At 41.9% G+C, this 17,536-nt stretch overlaps 1 protein-coding gene across 2 annotated transcripts in view; it reads right to left on the bottom strand.

Annotated features, from left to right (window-relative positions):
• Positions 1-17,536, bottom strand: part of CREBL2 (cAMP responsive element binding protein like 2) — a 65,857-nt gene that overhangs the window by 18,404 nt on the left and 29,917 nt on the right. Inside the window, exon 1 of one of the 2 annotated variants that reach the window (XM_027035589.2) lies at positions 8,179-8,318. The exons of the other annotated variant lie outside the window; for it this stretch is intronic. Coding sequence (XP_026891390.1) covers positions 8,179-8,193 — 15 coding nt within the window. The 5' untranslated portion in view covers positions 8,194-8,318. Of the gene's footprint in view, positions 1-8,178; positions 8,319-17,536 lie in introns of those variants that run through there. 2 annotated transcript variants of the gene reach the window in all.

Genomic DNA, 17,536 nt, shown 5'->3' with positions numbered 1-17,536 from the left:
GTTTATTAAAATAACGTTGGTGTATTTTCCTTCATTGTAAAAACGCAGTATCTGATCATTACAGAAAGAACAAACTCCCTTTGGCCATGTCACTCTCCAGCTCAAGAGAAGACCTCTGACTCAGCACTGCTTACTAGGTCACTATATCCAGTATATCACTTTCCTGTGGCTGCTCTAACAATTACCGCAAACTTGGTGGTGATGAAAGCAATAGAAATGTATTCTTTGTTTGTTCTGCAGGCCAGAGTCTGGAAGGACGGCACTACTTCTGGAGAGCACAGGGGAGAATCCATCCTTGCCTCTTCCAGCTTCTAGGAACTATCAGCATGCCCTCATTTGTGGCCACGTCAATCCAATCTCTGCCTCTGTGGTCACACCGCCTCCATATCTGTCTGCCAAATCTCTCTCAGCCTTACTCTTATGAGGACACCTGTCATTGGATTTAGGCCCCACACAGATAATCCAGGATAAATTCTTCCTCTCAAAACCATTAATTTAATCACACTCTCCCCCCCCCCCACCCCATAAGGTAATATTCACTTTTACCATATAAGGTGATATTCACAGGATCCAGGGATTAGGACACAGATATTTCTTTTCAGGGGCCACTAGTCAGCCCACTATATCCAGGCTCCTGCTAACCAAGGCAATCTTCTCTTTCATTATTCCCCAAAGGGGAATCATATCTAGTCATGCCTCCTTAGGACCTTGCCTCATCCCCTCCATTCCCATCTATTCAATATCACCATTTCTCCAAATGTTCCCTCCACCTCTCTACCATCCAGAATGGCAAATGTTATGCTTTCTTTGGTTAGGGGATCAGCTCTAGCCTTCTTTCTCTGAAGCTCTCCCTGACAATCACCGTCTTCCCATATGTCATTTTTCTTCTCCAAATGTCTGGAACATATACTGAACACACTGAATTTATATGTTATATTGCTTTTTGTTTGTTTGTTTTTTAGTGGCCTCACAGATTTAAGTTCTATCTCCTCCAGGTAACGTGAGCTGCTCGGGCACAAAAGCTGTGTTTTCTGCTTTCCCAATCTCCACTGTATCCAGCCCTGAGACAGGCTAAATTTAAGAGGCATTTATTAAAAGACTGATAATTGAATGAATAAATGCAAAGAAAAATTAGGACTATTCAAAACTGACTTAACTCGATGTCATTATCAGGACTGCCAACTTATAGAAGCTACAAAAAAAAGAAAAAGAAAACGAAAAAGAAAAAGAGAAAGAAAAAAAAAGCTCCCTCATAAGGGATATAAAATCTGAAAAACCAATGAAGAACTCTTAACTATTTTACCACCCTTTTTGCACTTATTTACATCCTAGCGCTCTAATTCTTAAGGCAACTCATAAAAGTTTCAAGCTGTTAAGTAAGTCTAAGAGGATTATTGCATGTACATGAAGTGGCAGCAACAGCCCCAGCTAAAGGCAAAAAATAGCAAGGGGGTTCACTTCACTCTTTTTAAAATGTAAAGTGAAAAGTTATCTCCAACTGATTAAAGAAAAATAAGATAGATAGGAATGTACCCAGCTACTGCTCTTTACCACTGTAAAGAAAAAACAGGTAGCTGCATTTTCATTTGGTGTTAAGACTCCCTTAACTTCCTTCACAGCTGTGGGTTAGGCCTTTTATTTACCAGATCTTCAGAAACAAAAGTCTAATCACATCTTCCTGCTGCTAACCTTTCTGCCAGTTTTTCTAGTCAACGGAAGGAGAAAGAAGATAAAGTAGGCCTCTCTGAACTGAGAGTTAACTCCTGCCTCTCCTCTCCCAACACCTATGCCTGTTTGAAGCTAAATATAATACTACATAGATTTCAGCAATGCCTGAAACTGTTACAAACTGACTCACTAGGAGCCGGTCTATACCTAACTGTCTTTGCTTCCCCGCCCACCTCTTTCTCAACCGCTACATTTTCACTTCTACCCTATCACTCCAGGGAAAATTCTCTTGCTAGGATCATAAATAATCCCCTATTTTCCAAATAGAACGGATACTCCTCTCCAAACCCCCCTTTGCTGTTTGACTTTTTTTGTGGCATCTCATATTAAAGTCCCCTCTTTAAAATTTTCTCTTCCCTTAGATACATGGCAGAACTGCCTTCCCCCTTTTTTTTCTGGTTCTCCTGGATCACTAACCCTCTTTATTTTGCGGAGTTCTGTTCCTCAGCCTCTTCTGATCCTTCTAGTCCAGGGTTCTGTCTTTTTAGCTCTCTCTTCTGTCCACATTCTTCATCCTTGAAGGATTTTATGCATGCTACATCAACCACAACCCAAATTACAATAGCCTCAATATGGTCTTCAGCTCAGGCCTTTCTTACGAGCAATCTAAACTGATGAGGGGCCAGAAAGGACTAGCATTTACTGAGAACCCGTGATGTACTAAGTTCTTCTGATATGGGCTCACATATATACAGCTGACTCTTCAACAATGCAAGGGTGATGGGTGCCAACTTCCGAACAGTCAAAAAACCATCTGTAACTTTCACTACCCTGCAAAACTTAACTATTACTAGACTGTTGACTGGAAACCTGCTCAATAACATAGTCAATTAACACACATTTTGTATGTCATATGTATTACATATTGTAATCTTACAATAAAGCTAGAGAAAAGAAAATGTTAAGAAAATCATAAGGAAGAGAAAATATATTTACAGTACTATATTTATTTTCTAAAAATCCACGTGTAAGTAGATCTGGGCAGTTTAAACCTATGTTGCTTAAGGGTCAACTGTTCATTTTTTAAGTAAGCTTTACGCCCAACGGTGGGGCTTCAACTCACAGCCCCAAGATCAAGAGTCACATACTCTACCAACTGAGCTAGCCAGGTGCCCCAAAGGTCAACTGTTATTACATTTAATTATCACAATAATTCATTAAAGTTTTATTAATCCATCCAGTGAAGAAATTCAGTTTGGAACAGATTAAATAATCTGTTCAAAATCATAACAGCTTGAAAGTGGTAGAAATGAGATCTGGTCTTTGGTTATATGCCAAAATCCATGTTCTTCCCTAATCGGACCCTCTGCCTCTAGTCTTATGCTGGTTCCTACATCTTTACCCTAATCCATTCTCCATATAGCCATTAGCATTTTTTCCTTTAAAAACACAAATCTGATATTGTCACCTCCGCTTTAAAATCCTTTGATGGCTCCCCAACATCTATAGCCTTGGTTTTCAAACTTCGGCAAGCATATGAGCCAGTCAACTGGGGAGCCTAATTAAAATTCAGATTCCCACGCCCTATTCCCAAGATCCTGGGTCAGCAGGTGTTTCTTTATTCCACATTTTGAAAAAATACTGACCAAAATGTGTTAGCTTAACTTGCCAGGCATATCATGATCTGGCCCCAGATTATTTTTCCAACCTTATCTCTGCCTACACCTTTACTTATGCTTTATGCTCTAGCTTAGGAGTCAGCAAACGACAGCGCTGATGGAAAGCAAAGCCCAGCCTACTGACTGTTTTGGGTAAATAAAGTTTTATTAGAACACAGCCACACCCAGTCATTAAATCTGCCTATGGTTACTTCTGTGCTAAAATGGCAGAGCTGAGTAACTGCACCAGAGACCACATGGCCAGCAAATAATTACTATCTGACTTTTTACTGAAAAATTTTTAATTCCTGCTCTAACTTCTACCATAGTACTTATTCAGTGCAATATGCTTTATTTAGTACAGGCATCTACTCTTACCGCTCCAAAAGCACTTTACCTCTATTGCCCTTATTTTTTACCTCACTATATTGTAATTATTTTTCTTCTGTCTGCTTAGCCCACTGAAATGTAAGTTTCCAAGAATAGTTATAAACGTTATCACTTTTGTGTCTCTGTCTAGCACAATGCCTTTACATATTATGTGTCCAACAAATATTTAATGAATTAATGAATAAACAGACTTTTCTGAAAACCTTAGGAGAGTGAATTGTTCTAAATAAGGATATGTAAACTTAGATTTCAGCTGGTTTCTGTAGTATTAAAATTGCTCCTTAGGGTTAAACCATCTTTTGAGGTACCTTAGTTAAAATATGCAGGCAGTATAGGGGTGCCTGGGTGGCTCAGTTGTTTAAGCATCCGACTCTTGATTTCAGCTCAGGTCGTGATCTCATGGTTCCTGAATTTGAGCCCCACATGGGGCTCTGTGCTGACAGTGCAGAGCCTGCTTGGGATTCTCTCTCTCTCCCTCTCTGTCCCTCCCCTGCTCGTGCACTCTTTCTCTCTCTGCCTCTGTCTCTCAAAATAAATAAACTTAAACATTTTTTTTTAAATCTTAAAAAAATATATGCAGGCAGCCTAGAGAGGAAAGGAAGGTACATTAAATCTGTCAGAGATTTGTTTAGTAGATGAGCTGGCTCTTCTGTTTTAGTCTCGTGGAAAGCACTGATGAAGAGGACGGAAGAAAAAGCAGAGAATGTCTGAGTTTTGTGGCACTGCTCAAGGAAGGTGGTTCCAACTGTAGCAAAAGATGGATAAAGGGTCAATAGGAGGGACTTCAGGGGCCAAAGGACAGGTCCAGGAATGTCAAAGAGATTCTTTGGCCAAGTTAAAATTTTTGTGAGAACCAACACTACTCAGAACTGAATGGAACAGAAGACCTTGTCTTCTTACCTAAGAGGTAAGGAAGGTGTAAGAAAACTCATTTTTAGAAAATCGTGTGTAATACAGGTAGACAGGAAGAACGAAGGAGAACAGTATTCATATTAGCATATTGTGGCCAGTGTCTGACCCACTCTCTTGTCAGTCACTCAACTGAAGCTTGGTGCCCTAAACTGTCAGGCAATATTATATGGTAGTCTATTACCAGCTTAGTCTGAGGCAGGAACATATCTAGTCTAGGATATTTCAATTTGTATTAGTCATTCATTCAATAAACATAGAAGTCAAATGTAAAATAAAAAGTAAGAACCTTCTATGATCAAAGCCTCTGAAAATAACATACGTTAATTTTCTTTGTAATTGAATGCAGCAGATCAGGAGGAAGCTTTCATAAAAACAAGCACTTTTTACTAGTAGACATGCAGGTGGGCTCAGGAGACTATCTTTCTCACAATCTGACAGTTAAATGCAGAGTTTAAGTTCATTTCAAGCCCCATCCCATTGCCCTGTCCCATTGGGGGCATAGTTAGGAGCAAAGGGTAGTGTAGGTATAAATATAAACATGGCTCCAAATGTTATGCAACAGCGTGCAATTAAGAATTGCTAAAATGAGCATCTCAGGTACCTACTGCACTGTGTCAACTACCAAGGAAGTCACTCCTTGGTAATGATAACATTTTTTGTGCTTACTATATGTCAGACTCTGTATTCAATGCTTTATGATAATGTAGTACCTCTAATCCTCAGCAAAGCCTGTGAAAAAGGTATTGGCCATTTAACAGATAAAATGGAAGCTCAGAAAGGTTAATTAGCCAAGATTTTTCCTTCCCAACTAGCTTAGTAGAGATCTACTCAGTCAGTGTTCGATCTCTGCTACTTAACACTTTCCCAAGCCCCCACTTTTAGATGCCCAATCTATCTCTTGCTTTCTTTTTGCTATTTGCCATTGTCTGTATACTCTGGGTGGTTGGCTCAATAGAGCACATGGATTAACAAAGCCCAGGTACGTCAGGGCAATCTCCTTAATGACACTCTGTCCCCACTTCCTTCAGTCACTATTAACAAGTACTCTATGCTGTGTCAGGCACACTGCTAGTCGGTTGAAAGGCAAAGCTGCACTCCCATTCAAATCTGTCCTACTCTGACTCCAGAAAGCTGGACGGCAGAATGTGGAGAGCTCCTGGCACACTCACTCGTTGCCACTGATGAAAACAACTCAGAATACAGAATCTTTTTAAAGGGAGGTCCTCACATCATCATCGTCTTCTCCTGACCTGCTCATTCAACTACTGTCTCTCTAGAACTGCAGCTCCTGCCCACTTCATCCTCTTCCCGTTCCCCTGGCCTTGCTGTTGGCCAGTCTGTCATCCTTTCTGCCCTCCTGTCACCACAATTCCAGGCCCCAACTCTCACCTTCCCTTATACAGGAAAAAAGGGAACCTGAGACTCCATCACTTAAACATAATGTGAGGGGAAATGTGTTTTGTGTGTAAGTACATGTATATGCTAGGAGGAAAATACAATTTTGCAGGACTGTAACAACTAGAGCACAGAGAAAGGCAGGCCTGGGAGCTGCCAAAGACTTGTTTAAGGGCTGTTTCATACTGCCTGACTGCTGGAAGAGCGGTCCAGTCTTGCTGTACATGGCATTTAAATATTACTCATCCACAACTACGATATGTACTCAAAGTGAAAGTAGTGTATTTACAGAGGCACTATCCATCCAGAGACCTCTGAAGGGATTTCCTTCTGCATGATCATTAAAGATTTAAGAAACTGCTGGTTTCTAAATACTCTCATAAAAACAATCAATTAAAAAGAATGAGAACTGAGTTCGTTTTGCTTCCCTGTGAACCCTATAGGAAATAAATTATGGATAGTCTACCCCCCAAATTTAACTTCACGCTTTTAGGGAAAACAATACAATTTTATACCCTCCACCACAGTTTGCTAGTTTTAGAAATAACTCCTATGTGATTTTATAGGCAAGTCAAATAACTCAAAATCCAATGTATTTTTCTTGGGACTTAATTTGAGATTACCAACGACTTTGAGAAAGTTATCAAATGTTTCAAAGGTCTGAAAAGTAAACTAAAAATTATGTAGAATATACTGTGAGAGCCTCAAATTAAGGAAATTAAAGAACAATGTTATTTTAGCATCCTTAAAGAGCTGTAACATTATTTTCTACAAAAGAGAAGGGATACGGTATTCAGATTTACTTTCAAAATCAATACTGAACAGTCAAGCTAGCAAGACTTTTATGGAAAATCATTTTCTAATGTTCCTGGAAAACTTTCAGAACTCCCTCTTTCTGTCTTGGAAATATCACTTCCTATTAGGGTTTGCTACTTCACAAGCAAACTGTTTCTCTAGGTGAGTCTCAATTTCAGAGTACTGCAGTGGGCTTTCCCTTCATTTATCACTTTTCTCAGAGCCTTCTGCAAGAACGGGAAGAGGCGATGATGTAGACTAACACAAACAGCACAGAGAAGAGAGAAGTGTTTTCATTCTAAGGATGGGTGAAACAAAAATGTGACCGCAGCAAAGTGTTACTGGTTAAGTGGAGGGGGACAAGAGCACCGAAACAAAGGAAAAAGCTAGCATGAGCAGTATGCCAGAGCCTGTGGAAAGTAGGACCTCTGAAAGGCAAAGAGAAGGAGTAACTTCTACTTCAAAGACTGGCAAAGTCTAGCAGTCTGAGTCCTTAAAAAAAAAAAAAAGTCCAGTTTCTTAAACATGCCAGAACATCAGTAAGCTGATGAGTAATGAGCTGACCATCCCTATATCTTCATGAAATAAAACTGGACAACACTAATGTGGATAGACAGAAAGACAGGGTATACATAAACTATGTGAATTACCCAATTATGAATAATGCCTGCTAGAATCATAGGGATAAGTGATTTTTTTTTTTTTAATGGCAAAAGACGGATGGAAGTGGAATATTAAGATACATTACCAAGAAGGAATTCACTACTTTTCCTAGAGAAGGCTTTCTAGAGGAGGTTAGATTCTGGACGAATAGCAACAGGAGCTTCGCACAGTGTTCCAACCAACCACAGGAAAATAGCTCATAAGGGGAGTGAACTGATTATATGAATGGGGCATTGAGTAAGGGAGCCTGAGAGAAGAAAGGGGAACCTTCAAGGGGAATAGGGCTGGTTCAGGGTGCCCTAATTAAGGTCTCCACACCGGAGAAAGTGTGGGAGAGGGCCGGGGAAGGCAAAAAGAGAAAACACGGTAGTTTCTTCACTTATCTCGCTAGGCAAGTCAAGGACTAGGGTTTGCGCTACCTGGAAAAGCTGACAAACAGGCTTGTCCGGGGAGTGAAAAATTTCCAGAGGAGAAGGCCCTTTCTGGAAAAACACAGCCCCCTGTTGCCTGAATTTCTGGCTGGGTACAGGGGGTAACAACTGGAGGCGCAGGGATGTCTAAGGCAGGTGTTTCCCGGGTGTTGGCGAGGCTACCAAGCTGAGGTTCAGCGGCGAGTCTAGCACTTAGCGACAAGCAGGCGGCGGCGGCGGCGGCGGCGGCGGCGGCAGCAGCTGCGCGTGCAAACCACAGGACTTACCTTACTGTCATCCATCTCGGCGGACAGGCCGGCCTGGCCAGGCGCTCCCTCCCCCTCCCCTCTCCCGGCTCAGCCGGCCTGGCCGGGCCCGGCCCCCGCCCCGGGGGAAGAAGGGGATATGGTTCTGACTGTCTCCTCCTCTCGCCTAACAGTTCGCTTCCCTGAGGCCACAGTCACGGGGACGAGGGACCAGTTCAGGAATGACAGAGCGGACCCTGGAGGCGGCCCAAAACGCCTCCCTTTGCCGCCGCCGCCTCCTCCTCCCCCTCCATGACAGTCTCTGGGTGTGTTTACAGACTCCCTGGAGAGCCGCCCGGACGGGAGGGTGGGCGGGAGCACTGCACGCGGAATGGCCTCGTCAGTTGCCGTAGTCGGCGGCATTCTGGGGATTGTAGTTTTCCCTAACGCACCGTCTGCAAGGCTGACTAGGAAGAAAACTACAATGTCCACATAGCCTCAGCAAGGCGTCTGTTTTCCTCTTGCTTCTGAACGCGGCGGAGGAGGGGCTAGCCAGGAGATCAGACTACGTTTCCAACAGTGTGCTCTTTTGGACTTCAGAGCTGTGGGCGCCGGTGGCGCGAGTTTGAGGCCCTGCAGAGGCGCCCCTGAAGGAGGAGCATTGGGAGCGGGCCCTCTTTAGGGATACCGAGGAAACCCTCAAGGTTCTTTATTAAAACAAAAACAAAAAATTGTTGCTTTGGGAAACAATTTGCGGTTCCTCATAATATTAGACATAGAGTTACCATATGGCCAACAAGTCCAGACAAATGAAAACATACCTCTGCGTGAAAACGTGTACACCAATGTTGTATCCTACAAGCATTATTCATAATAGCGAACAAGTGGAAACCACCCAAATGTCCCATCATTGTACGGACAGGACAACTGACTGTGGTATATATGTTCAAAGAATGTTAGAAGACCATAAAAAGGAATGAAGGACTGATACATGCTGCAGTGTGCATGAACCTTGAAAATAGGCTAAGTGAAAGCCTATATATTGTAGATTCCATTTCTAATGGAAGGTCTAAGTAGGTACATTAAAGGAAACAAACCAAGCAGTTGACCGGCCAGGGTTAGGAACAGCAGGGAGGTGGGGGCATGTATGGGGGAGATTGTTAATGGGCACTGGTTTTCTTTTTTGAGGTGATGGCAATGTTCTAAAATTAAGGGTGCCTGGCTGGCTTGGTTGGTAGAGCATGGGACTCTTGATACCAGGTTCTGAGTTTGAGCCCCATGTTGGTTGTAGAGATTGCTTAAAAATAAAATCTTTTTTAAAAAAAGAAAATGTTCTTTTTTTGTTTTGTTTGTTTATTTATTTATTTTCAGAGTGAGAGAGAGAGAGCAGGGGAGGGGTAGAGACAGAGGAGAGAAAGAATCCAAAGGCCCTGCGCTCTCAGCGCAGAGCCTGACACAATGAACTGTGAGATAATGACCTGAGCCGAAATCGAGTTGGATGCTTAACTGACTGAGCCACCCAGGGACGCCGGAAAGAAAGTGTTCTAAAATTGATTTGGTGATGTCTGCACAACTCTGTGAGTATACTAAAAACCAATGAATTGTGGTGCCCTTGGCTGACTCAGTCCGTGGAGCATGCTACATCTGATCTCAGGGGCTTCAGTTCAAGCCCCATGTTGGGCATAGAGCTTACTTAAAAAAACAAAACAAAACAGAACAAACAAAAAAACCCCCACTGAATTGTACATTTTAAATGAGTGAAATGTTTTTTTTTTAACGTTTTATTTATTTTTGAGACAGGGAGAGACAGAGCATGAACAGGGGAGGGTCAGAGAGACACAGAATCTGAAACAGGCTCCAGACTCTGAGCTGTCAGCGCAGAGCCCGACGCGGGGCTCGAACTCCCGTACCCCGAGATCATGACCTGAGCGGAAGTTGGCTGCTTAACCGACTGAGCCACCCAGGTGCCCCTTAAATGAGTTAATTTTAAAGTATGTGAGTTATATCTCAATAAAACCATCAAAAAATAAGAATGCCTTTGTATCCTTCTGATTTAATAAAGTTAGTGATCTTTTTGTTGTTTTAGCTTAAACCATTGAGAACTTCACAAATTCATTAACGTTCATTAACGTTATTCTGGAGAACTCATTGACCGAGTCCTTTTCAAAGACCCTTAAATCCCAAAATTCAACTGAGGTAGAGTTCCTAGATTTAGCAATAAATATACAGAACACTCACACTTGATTTTAGGATAAACAAGCACCTTTTTAGTATAAGTATGTCCCATAAAATATTTAAGACACACTTTTACTTTAAAAAAAGTATTTATTGTTTATCTGAAAATCAAATTTAACTGAGTGACTTCTATTTTATCTTCCTGTTTTTAAGTTTATTGAGAGAGAGAAAGCGTGTGCAGAGGTGGGGAGGGGCAGAGAGGGAGCAAGAATCCCAAGCCGACTCCACCCTGTCCATGCAGAGTCTGACATGGGGCTCAAACTCATACTGCAAGATCATGACCTGAGCTGGGGTCATGGGACACTCAACCGATGGAGCCACCAAGGCACCCCTGTTTTATTTTTTAACTCCAAATTGAGGAAGAATAATATAGGCATCCCTTGTTTTACTGCACTTCATTTTAGTGCGCTTTTTACAAATTGAATGTTTGTGGCAATGCTCCTTGAGCAACTCTGTGGATGCCATTTTCCCCACAGCACTTTCTCCCTTTGTGTCTCTGTGTCACATTTTAGTACCTCTCATAATATTTCAAGCTTTTTCCTTATTATTATGTTTGTCATGGCAATGTGATTAGTGATTACAACTTGCTTGAAAGCTCAGATGATGGTTAGCATTTTTTAGCAATAAAGTACCTTTTCATTAAGGTATGTACACTTTTTTTTAGACCCCATGTTATTGCACACTTCATAGACTGCAATATAGTGTAAACATAACTTTCACAAGCACTGGGAGCCCAACAAATTCATTTGACTCGCTTTATTGTAGTGGTCTGAGAACTGAACCCACACTATTTCTGAGGTATGCCTGTAACAGGAAAGTTGAGTCATCTCTGACTGATCTATATAACGCTTCAGAGGAACTAAAGCAGGTCAGTTCCTCCAAATAAAAGCCACAGAGCCAGGTCATGCCGTTGTTAATGGGTCTGTCATGTTGGGGTTTCACCAGTAGGGCCCCCCAGAGGTGCACCTGTAACCCCCAAGCTGCATTCCTGGAGGTCTCAGAGACATCTAGCCACTTCCTTTCTGATGATTATGGGAGCAAAAGTCTGTGCTCATACAGGCTCTCCTCCTCTGCCTCACCTAATACCCCTTCTGTTCTGCTCCAGGGGCTGCTTTCTACCCCTTTCTAGCTTCCTTCTACTGTGCCCAGCCTGGCCTCAGTTCTGCTTCCCTAGCTCTGCCCTTGTCACTAAGTCCTCTTCTTTGAGGTGAAACTGCTTTTCCCTGGGTTAATCCTCCACCACTCTCTCTTCCTGCATCCTGGCTGACAAAAGTGTGTCCAGTCCTCTGTAATGGCACTTATCCACCCTGTCCTTACAGAGAGGCTGTGTATGAGCGGTTTGCAGATCCCATTGCCAGCCCCTCAGGAAGGAAGACTAGGACCTTTTGAACCATGCAGTGGAAATCTATAAACATACAGGAAAGTCTTTACACCAGCTTCAGGAGAGTGATTTTTCTCTAGGAAGGGGGAGGGAAGGGTTTGGGATGGGGAGTGGTTAGTTGTATATTTAACTTTTAAAAAAAAATGTTTATTTTGGGGAGAAACAAGTGGGGGAGGGGCAGAGAGAGGGGGACAGAGGATCTGAAGCGGGTTGAGCTGACAGGCTGATAGCAGTGAGCCCGATTGTGGGGCTCAAACTCATGCACGGCAAGATCATGACTTCTGAGCTGAAGTCGGACGCTCAACCGACTGAGCCACCCAGGTGCCCCTATATTTAACTTTTATTTATTTATTTATTTTTAAATATTTTTATTTATTTTTGAGACAGAGCATGAGCAGGGGAGGGGCAGAGAGAGAGGGAGACACAGAATCTGAGGCAGGCTCCATGCTCCGAGCTGTCAGCACAGAGCCTGATGCGGGGCTTGAACTCACAGACCGTGAGATCATGACCTGAGCCAAAGTCGGATGCTCAACCGACTGAGCCACCCAGGCGCCCCTATATTTAACTTTTAAAGAGATGAAGCAAATGTGTTAACTCTGGAAGTGGAGTGTGTGTTGTATTTTTGTCTTTATATTTCTGTACATTTGAAATATTATACAATTAAAGTAGAAATTTAAGTTTAAGAATTATAAATAGGCTCACTTTAGAAGGTGTGGAACTACTTTAATTTTTTTAAATTTAATTTATAAAAATAAATCTTAATCACATCATAAAATAAGACTTTGTAAAGGAAAGAAATTCTCAAGGAGAAGTATTGTGTAGTCATATGTTAAACATTTGCTGAAAGTACCCAGAATTGGTAATGAAGAGGGGAGGGAGAACAAGAGAGTATTAGTTTTTATAAGTATAAATCCTCAAGGACTTTATAATCCAAGAAGGAGAAATTCACACGTATAAGGGACTCTGAACAATCACCAAACAAGGCATCCAGTGAAAATCATACAGACCAAGTTTAATATCCATGTGCTCAATTGTTTGGAGGGGGTAGGGAGCCCCGAGCGTCAGACTGATCCCTGAAAAAAGTAAAGTGAACACAGCAAATGCATTTTTTTATTTTTGAAGGAGCAGAACGAAGCTTAGAGGAAGAATCTTTTCTCAGGGTGCTGGGCCTGCTTTGTATTCGTGGTTTTCAATCTTTTCTTCCTATCTTGCCTTCTCAGAAGGAACTTCTGAGGCATGCAATTCCTTCTAAAAATGCATATAATTTTCTCTTCCCTCCCCTCCACGCTCCTCCCTCCCCAACACACACACAAGCACATTTCATATACTCCCAGACACCCCACATAGAGGCACTGTTGGCCTATGATGCATCAAGCCTCTGCTGCTGTGGAGTTTCTTGCAGTGAGTTCCTAAGCAGCATGGCACACACCCACTGCCACTAAGTGTGCATGCCTTCCATGCCCTCATCTCTCTCTCCCCTGTTCCCCTTACCACTAGGCTAAAAGAGCACAGGTGTCTAAACAGAGCCAAGACGATCAAGTTACTCCCCGAGCCACATGGGTCTGCTTGGCACATATCCCCTGGGGAACATCAGAGAGAAAGGAAGCTCATTAAAATAACTTGTTAGGCTCCAGCTGGCTTCCCACTAAGTTTGACACACGAGTCTAAGAATTTAAAAATTATCCAGCTCTTTCCAAAGTTTCATTGGGAATGAAAATTGTTTGATTCAGTTCTGGCATGACGATTTTTGCTGGACCCATCTCCAATCTAGAAATAGCAATAATTAAAAACAAAGGCTATCAAGAAAGAAACGAAGGTGGCCATGAAATCTACCATGGTAACTTCTGACCCACCTTAACACACACCGTACGTGTGGGGAAGAAGGTATCCCAGAGTCAGCCCAGAAGTGACCCATTGTGACTTCTCTGTCCCTCGCTTGTCTTTTCAAAGAGTTGATCATCTGTGGCTGAATGATAAAGATTTTAAAATGCAGCGTGGTTGTACAGTGAATTTGTGGGTAGCTCCAATTATGACACGGGCTGAGAGAGGACAGGAGGATCACTATTCATTCAAAGGAAAAAACAAACCACTGATTGAAGAGAGGTAGGGGGTGGCATGAGATTAAGTGAGGAGGGCAAGGGAACAAAAATTAACCTTATTATAGAAACCACAAACAACGGGAACAGTACAATATTCTACATTCAGGAATGCCATGGCTACATTGATATGTAAATCTGGCACTTGAACAACAGAGTATTATTGCTGCTGATATGGTAATCTTCAGAGGTACAGAGAAAAAGTGGGTGGGTCATGTGAAATTCATGAAATGCTTGAGGTGAACTCACTGCTGAAGTATTAGTCATGTTTTGTTTTGTGTGTGGTTTTTTTCCAATTTATTTTATAGATAAGTATTCCTCTGTACTTTTTGCTTCTGAAAAGTTGAGCTTATTTTCATGAGGCTATAAAGTATTCCAACTCAGAAATTGGTTTCTGTTCTTAAGGCATTTTGCAAAATGCCTCCCCTCCTTTGGCCTACACAGACAAATATGTCTACATTTGCATACAGCACAGTACCTATTTACTCTTCACATTGGCTAGAAAGCTCAGAGGCAAGAACCTAAAGGAACATTTTAAGAGTGAGTGCATAATTCAGCCTGCAGCTTGTCAGCAGGAGCAAAATAAATAAATAAGGCCAAGAAGGACTAAAACAGTCTGCTGAAAAGGAAGGAAAAAAAGGCCTAATCAGCATAAAAATAAGGAAGAGAAATTGGAGCTCACGGAACCAAAACCTTCCATGTTCAAACTTTCCCTTACCTCTTCCCCTTCACCAACATAGAGAACTTCTCTCAAAACAACAGCTTTTCTTAATATGTCCTACCCTCCATTTCTACTTAAATACCGTTGCTATTCCTAAGCCAAAGTATACCTTACCCAGCAGGAAAGAATCAAGTGTGTCCTTATTTGAAGAAATATGATAATTATTTGGCCAGCAAGCAACTGTTTAAAGCTGAACTGCTCTTTGTAAGAGATGGCTTGTTAAGCATCACTATTAGTCCCTTACACTTTAGTGTGAATGTACCTCTTTATTTTCCCTCTTATTTGCTGCCTAAAGATTAGTTTCACATGGGATTGAGGTGTGGGAGAAAAGAGGAATATGTGCTTTTGAAGGATAGGTGTCGTAAGAGGGGAAGAGATCTGGGTAGATCTGATTGCCATGGCACGGGTTTGAGCATTTAAAAAGCAGCAAATGGCTAATGAGGGTTAGGGCAGTGGAGATAGGAGAGCGATAAAGAATGAAGAACTGACTAAGGTACCTTCTTTCACAATTCTCCTGAGGGCTTACCCAACAGACACACATAAGACAGGCACATTTTACTCTATTGACTCAGACCCGTAGAAGTGTAAACTTACCATGACACATGTAATGGAGTAAATAAAAAAACTCAACCTGCATTGAAAGCTCAATGCCTTTTTTTTTTTTAACAGCTTTCTTCCATCAAAGTTCATTTTTGACGTTACTGTTTCCGGCATAAGCTTTGGTAAACCTAGAGTTGTTTGCTGAATGGAAATTTGACAGGGCTCCTTTTCTGGATCTTGCATTCTTAAGGAACAATGACTCCTGGGTTATCCAGGAGGAAGCATGGCTTTGATACCTGGAGATTCCAGGAGAGCAGCCGGGGAACTACCTCTTGTTTTATGAATAGCCTTAACTGCACCAAATTTTGCTTCAATCTTCTCCATTTCTTTTTTTTTTAAGTTTATTTATTTATTTTGAGAAGAAGGGGGAGGGAAGAGAGAGAAGGAGAGAGAGAGAGAGAGAGAGAGTCCCAAACAGACCCCACACTGTCAGCGCAGAGGCTGACATGGGATTTGAACTCAAGAACCATGAGATCATGACTTGAGCCAAAATCAAGAGTTGGACGCTTAATTGACTGAGCCACCCAGGTGCCCCAATCTTCTCCATTTCTTTTTTTTTTTTTAATTTTTTTTAACATTTATTTATTTTTGAGACAGAGAGAGACAGAGCATGAACAGGAGAGGGGCAGAGAGAGAGGGAGACACAGAATCCGAAACAGGCTCCAGGCTCTGAGTGGTCAGCACAGAGCCCAACGCGGGGCTCGAACTCACGGACCATGAGATCATGACCTGAGCCGAAGTCGGACGCTTAACGGACAAAGCCACCCAGGCGCCCCTCTTCTCCATTTCTAAGAAAAATAAAAAACAAAATGCAACCTGAAATTTACTATTGGGATCCTATCAGACCTACTTATGACCCTAAAGATATTTTCAAGAAGGCACAAACAATATTTATGACAATGTAAGTGTTAATGTTTTATGCATCTGCTTAGATGCTATCTGTTGCTAGATGTAAATACTTTTTAAAAAAAAATTTTTATGTTTATTTATTTTTGAGAGAATGAGAGACAGAGCATTAGCAGGGGAAGAGCAGAGAGAGAGAGGGAGACACAGAATCCAAAGCAGGCTACAGGCTCTGAGCTGTCAGCACAGGGCCTAATGCGGGGCTTGAACTCACGAACCTTGAGATCATGACCTGAGCCAAAGTCAGACGCTCAACCGACTGAGCCACCCAGGTGCCTCTAGATGTAAATACTTTTGATTCTTTCTTTCTGGTATTATCTTTTAATATTATGGATATTTTGAGTTTTCTGTTTGGTATCATAGATTTTCATTTATTTTTTGATCATTTACATATTTAGGTTAAGAATTTTTGTAAAGCATATTTTCAATTCCTTTGATTTTAAGGGTTCTCTCATCTGTGTAAGACTTCCATTCCAGGATATAGCTTTAAACTTTTTTTGCTTATACCTAGACTTGTTTCCAAAAACATTTCAGTCTGAAGGTGGCTAATGTCAATTTCTTGGGTCAAGACAATGTTACCTGAACGGCATAGCACCTAACATTTTGTGTGATAACATATAATACTAGTAGTGGTAGTGTCACCTGACAGTTTCCAAAAAGGTCTGTGCGGATATTATCTGATAAGAATGAAAGTCTTACCACATGGAATCCAACCAATTGTGCTAACAGTATTTCTCCCACCAACAGCAGTCCTTTGGGAGAATGGCATGTTTGTTCTAGCTAAGGTTATCCTTCACAGTTAGACAGCAGAGTTCTGCTGGGTAGCCATTTCAGTCTCTGTCATTCGTAAACGTGTCCAAATCAGTAAAAGATTTCTTTCCATGCTATGTGAGATAGTCCTTTTAAAAAGTACATTCCAGAGACACCTGGGTGGCTCAGTCAGTTAAGTGTCTGACTCTTGATTTGGGCTCAGGTCAGAATCTCACAGTTCATGGGTTTGAGGCTGTGTTGGGCTCCGTGCTGACAGTGCAGAGCCTGCTTGGAATTCTGTCTCTCCTTCTCTCTCTGCCTCTCTCTCTCTCTCTCTCTCTCTCAAAATAAATAAACATTTAAAAAGCATTTTATTTATTTTTTTTAATGTTTTTACTTATTTTTGAGACAGAGACAGAGCATGAACAGGGGAGGAGCAGAGAGAGAGGGAGACACAGAATCCGAAGCAGGCTCCAGGCTCTGAGCTGTCAGCCCAGAGCCCAACGCAGGGCTCGAACTCACGGACTGTGAGATCATAACCTGAGCCGAAGTCAGACGCCCAATAGACTGAGCCACCCAGGTGCCCCTAAAAAGTATCTTAAAAATTAAAAAAATAAAATGTGTATTCCAGAGGTGCCTGGCTGGCTCAGTCCGAAGAGCATGCAACTCTTGATCTCAGGGTCGTGAGTTTGAGTCCCACATTGGGTGTAGAGA

This window comes from Acinonyx jubatus, chromosome B4 (genome assembly GCF_027475565.1).
Source record: "Acinonyx jubatus isolate Ajub_Pintada_27869175 chromosome B4, VMU_Ajub_asm_v1.0, whole genome shotgun sequence".
NCBI classification, from domain to species: Eukaryota; Metazoa; Chordata; class Mammalia; order Carnivora; family Felidae; genus Acinonyx; species Acinonyx jubatus.
This window is presented reverse-complemented; position numbering and strand designations above follow the sequence as displayed.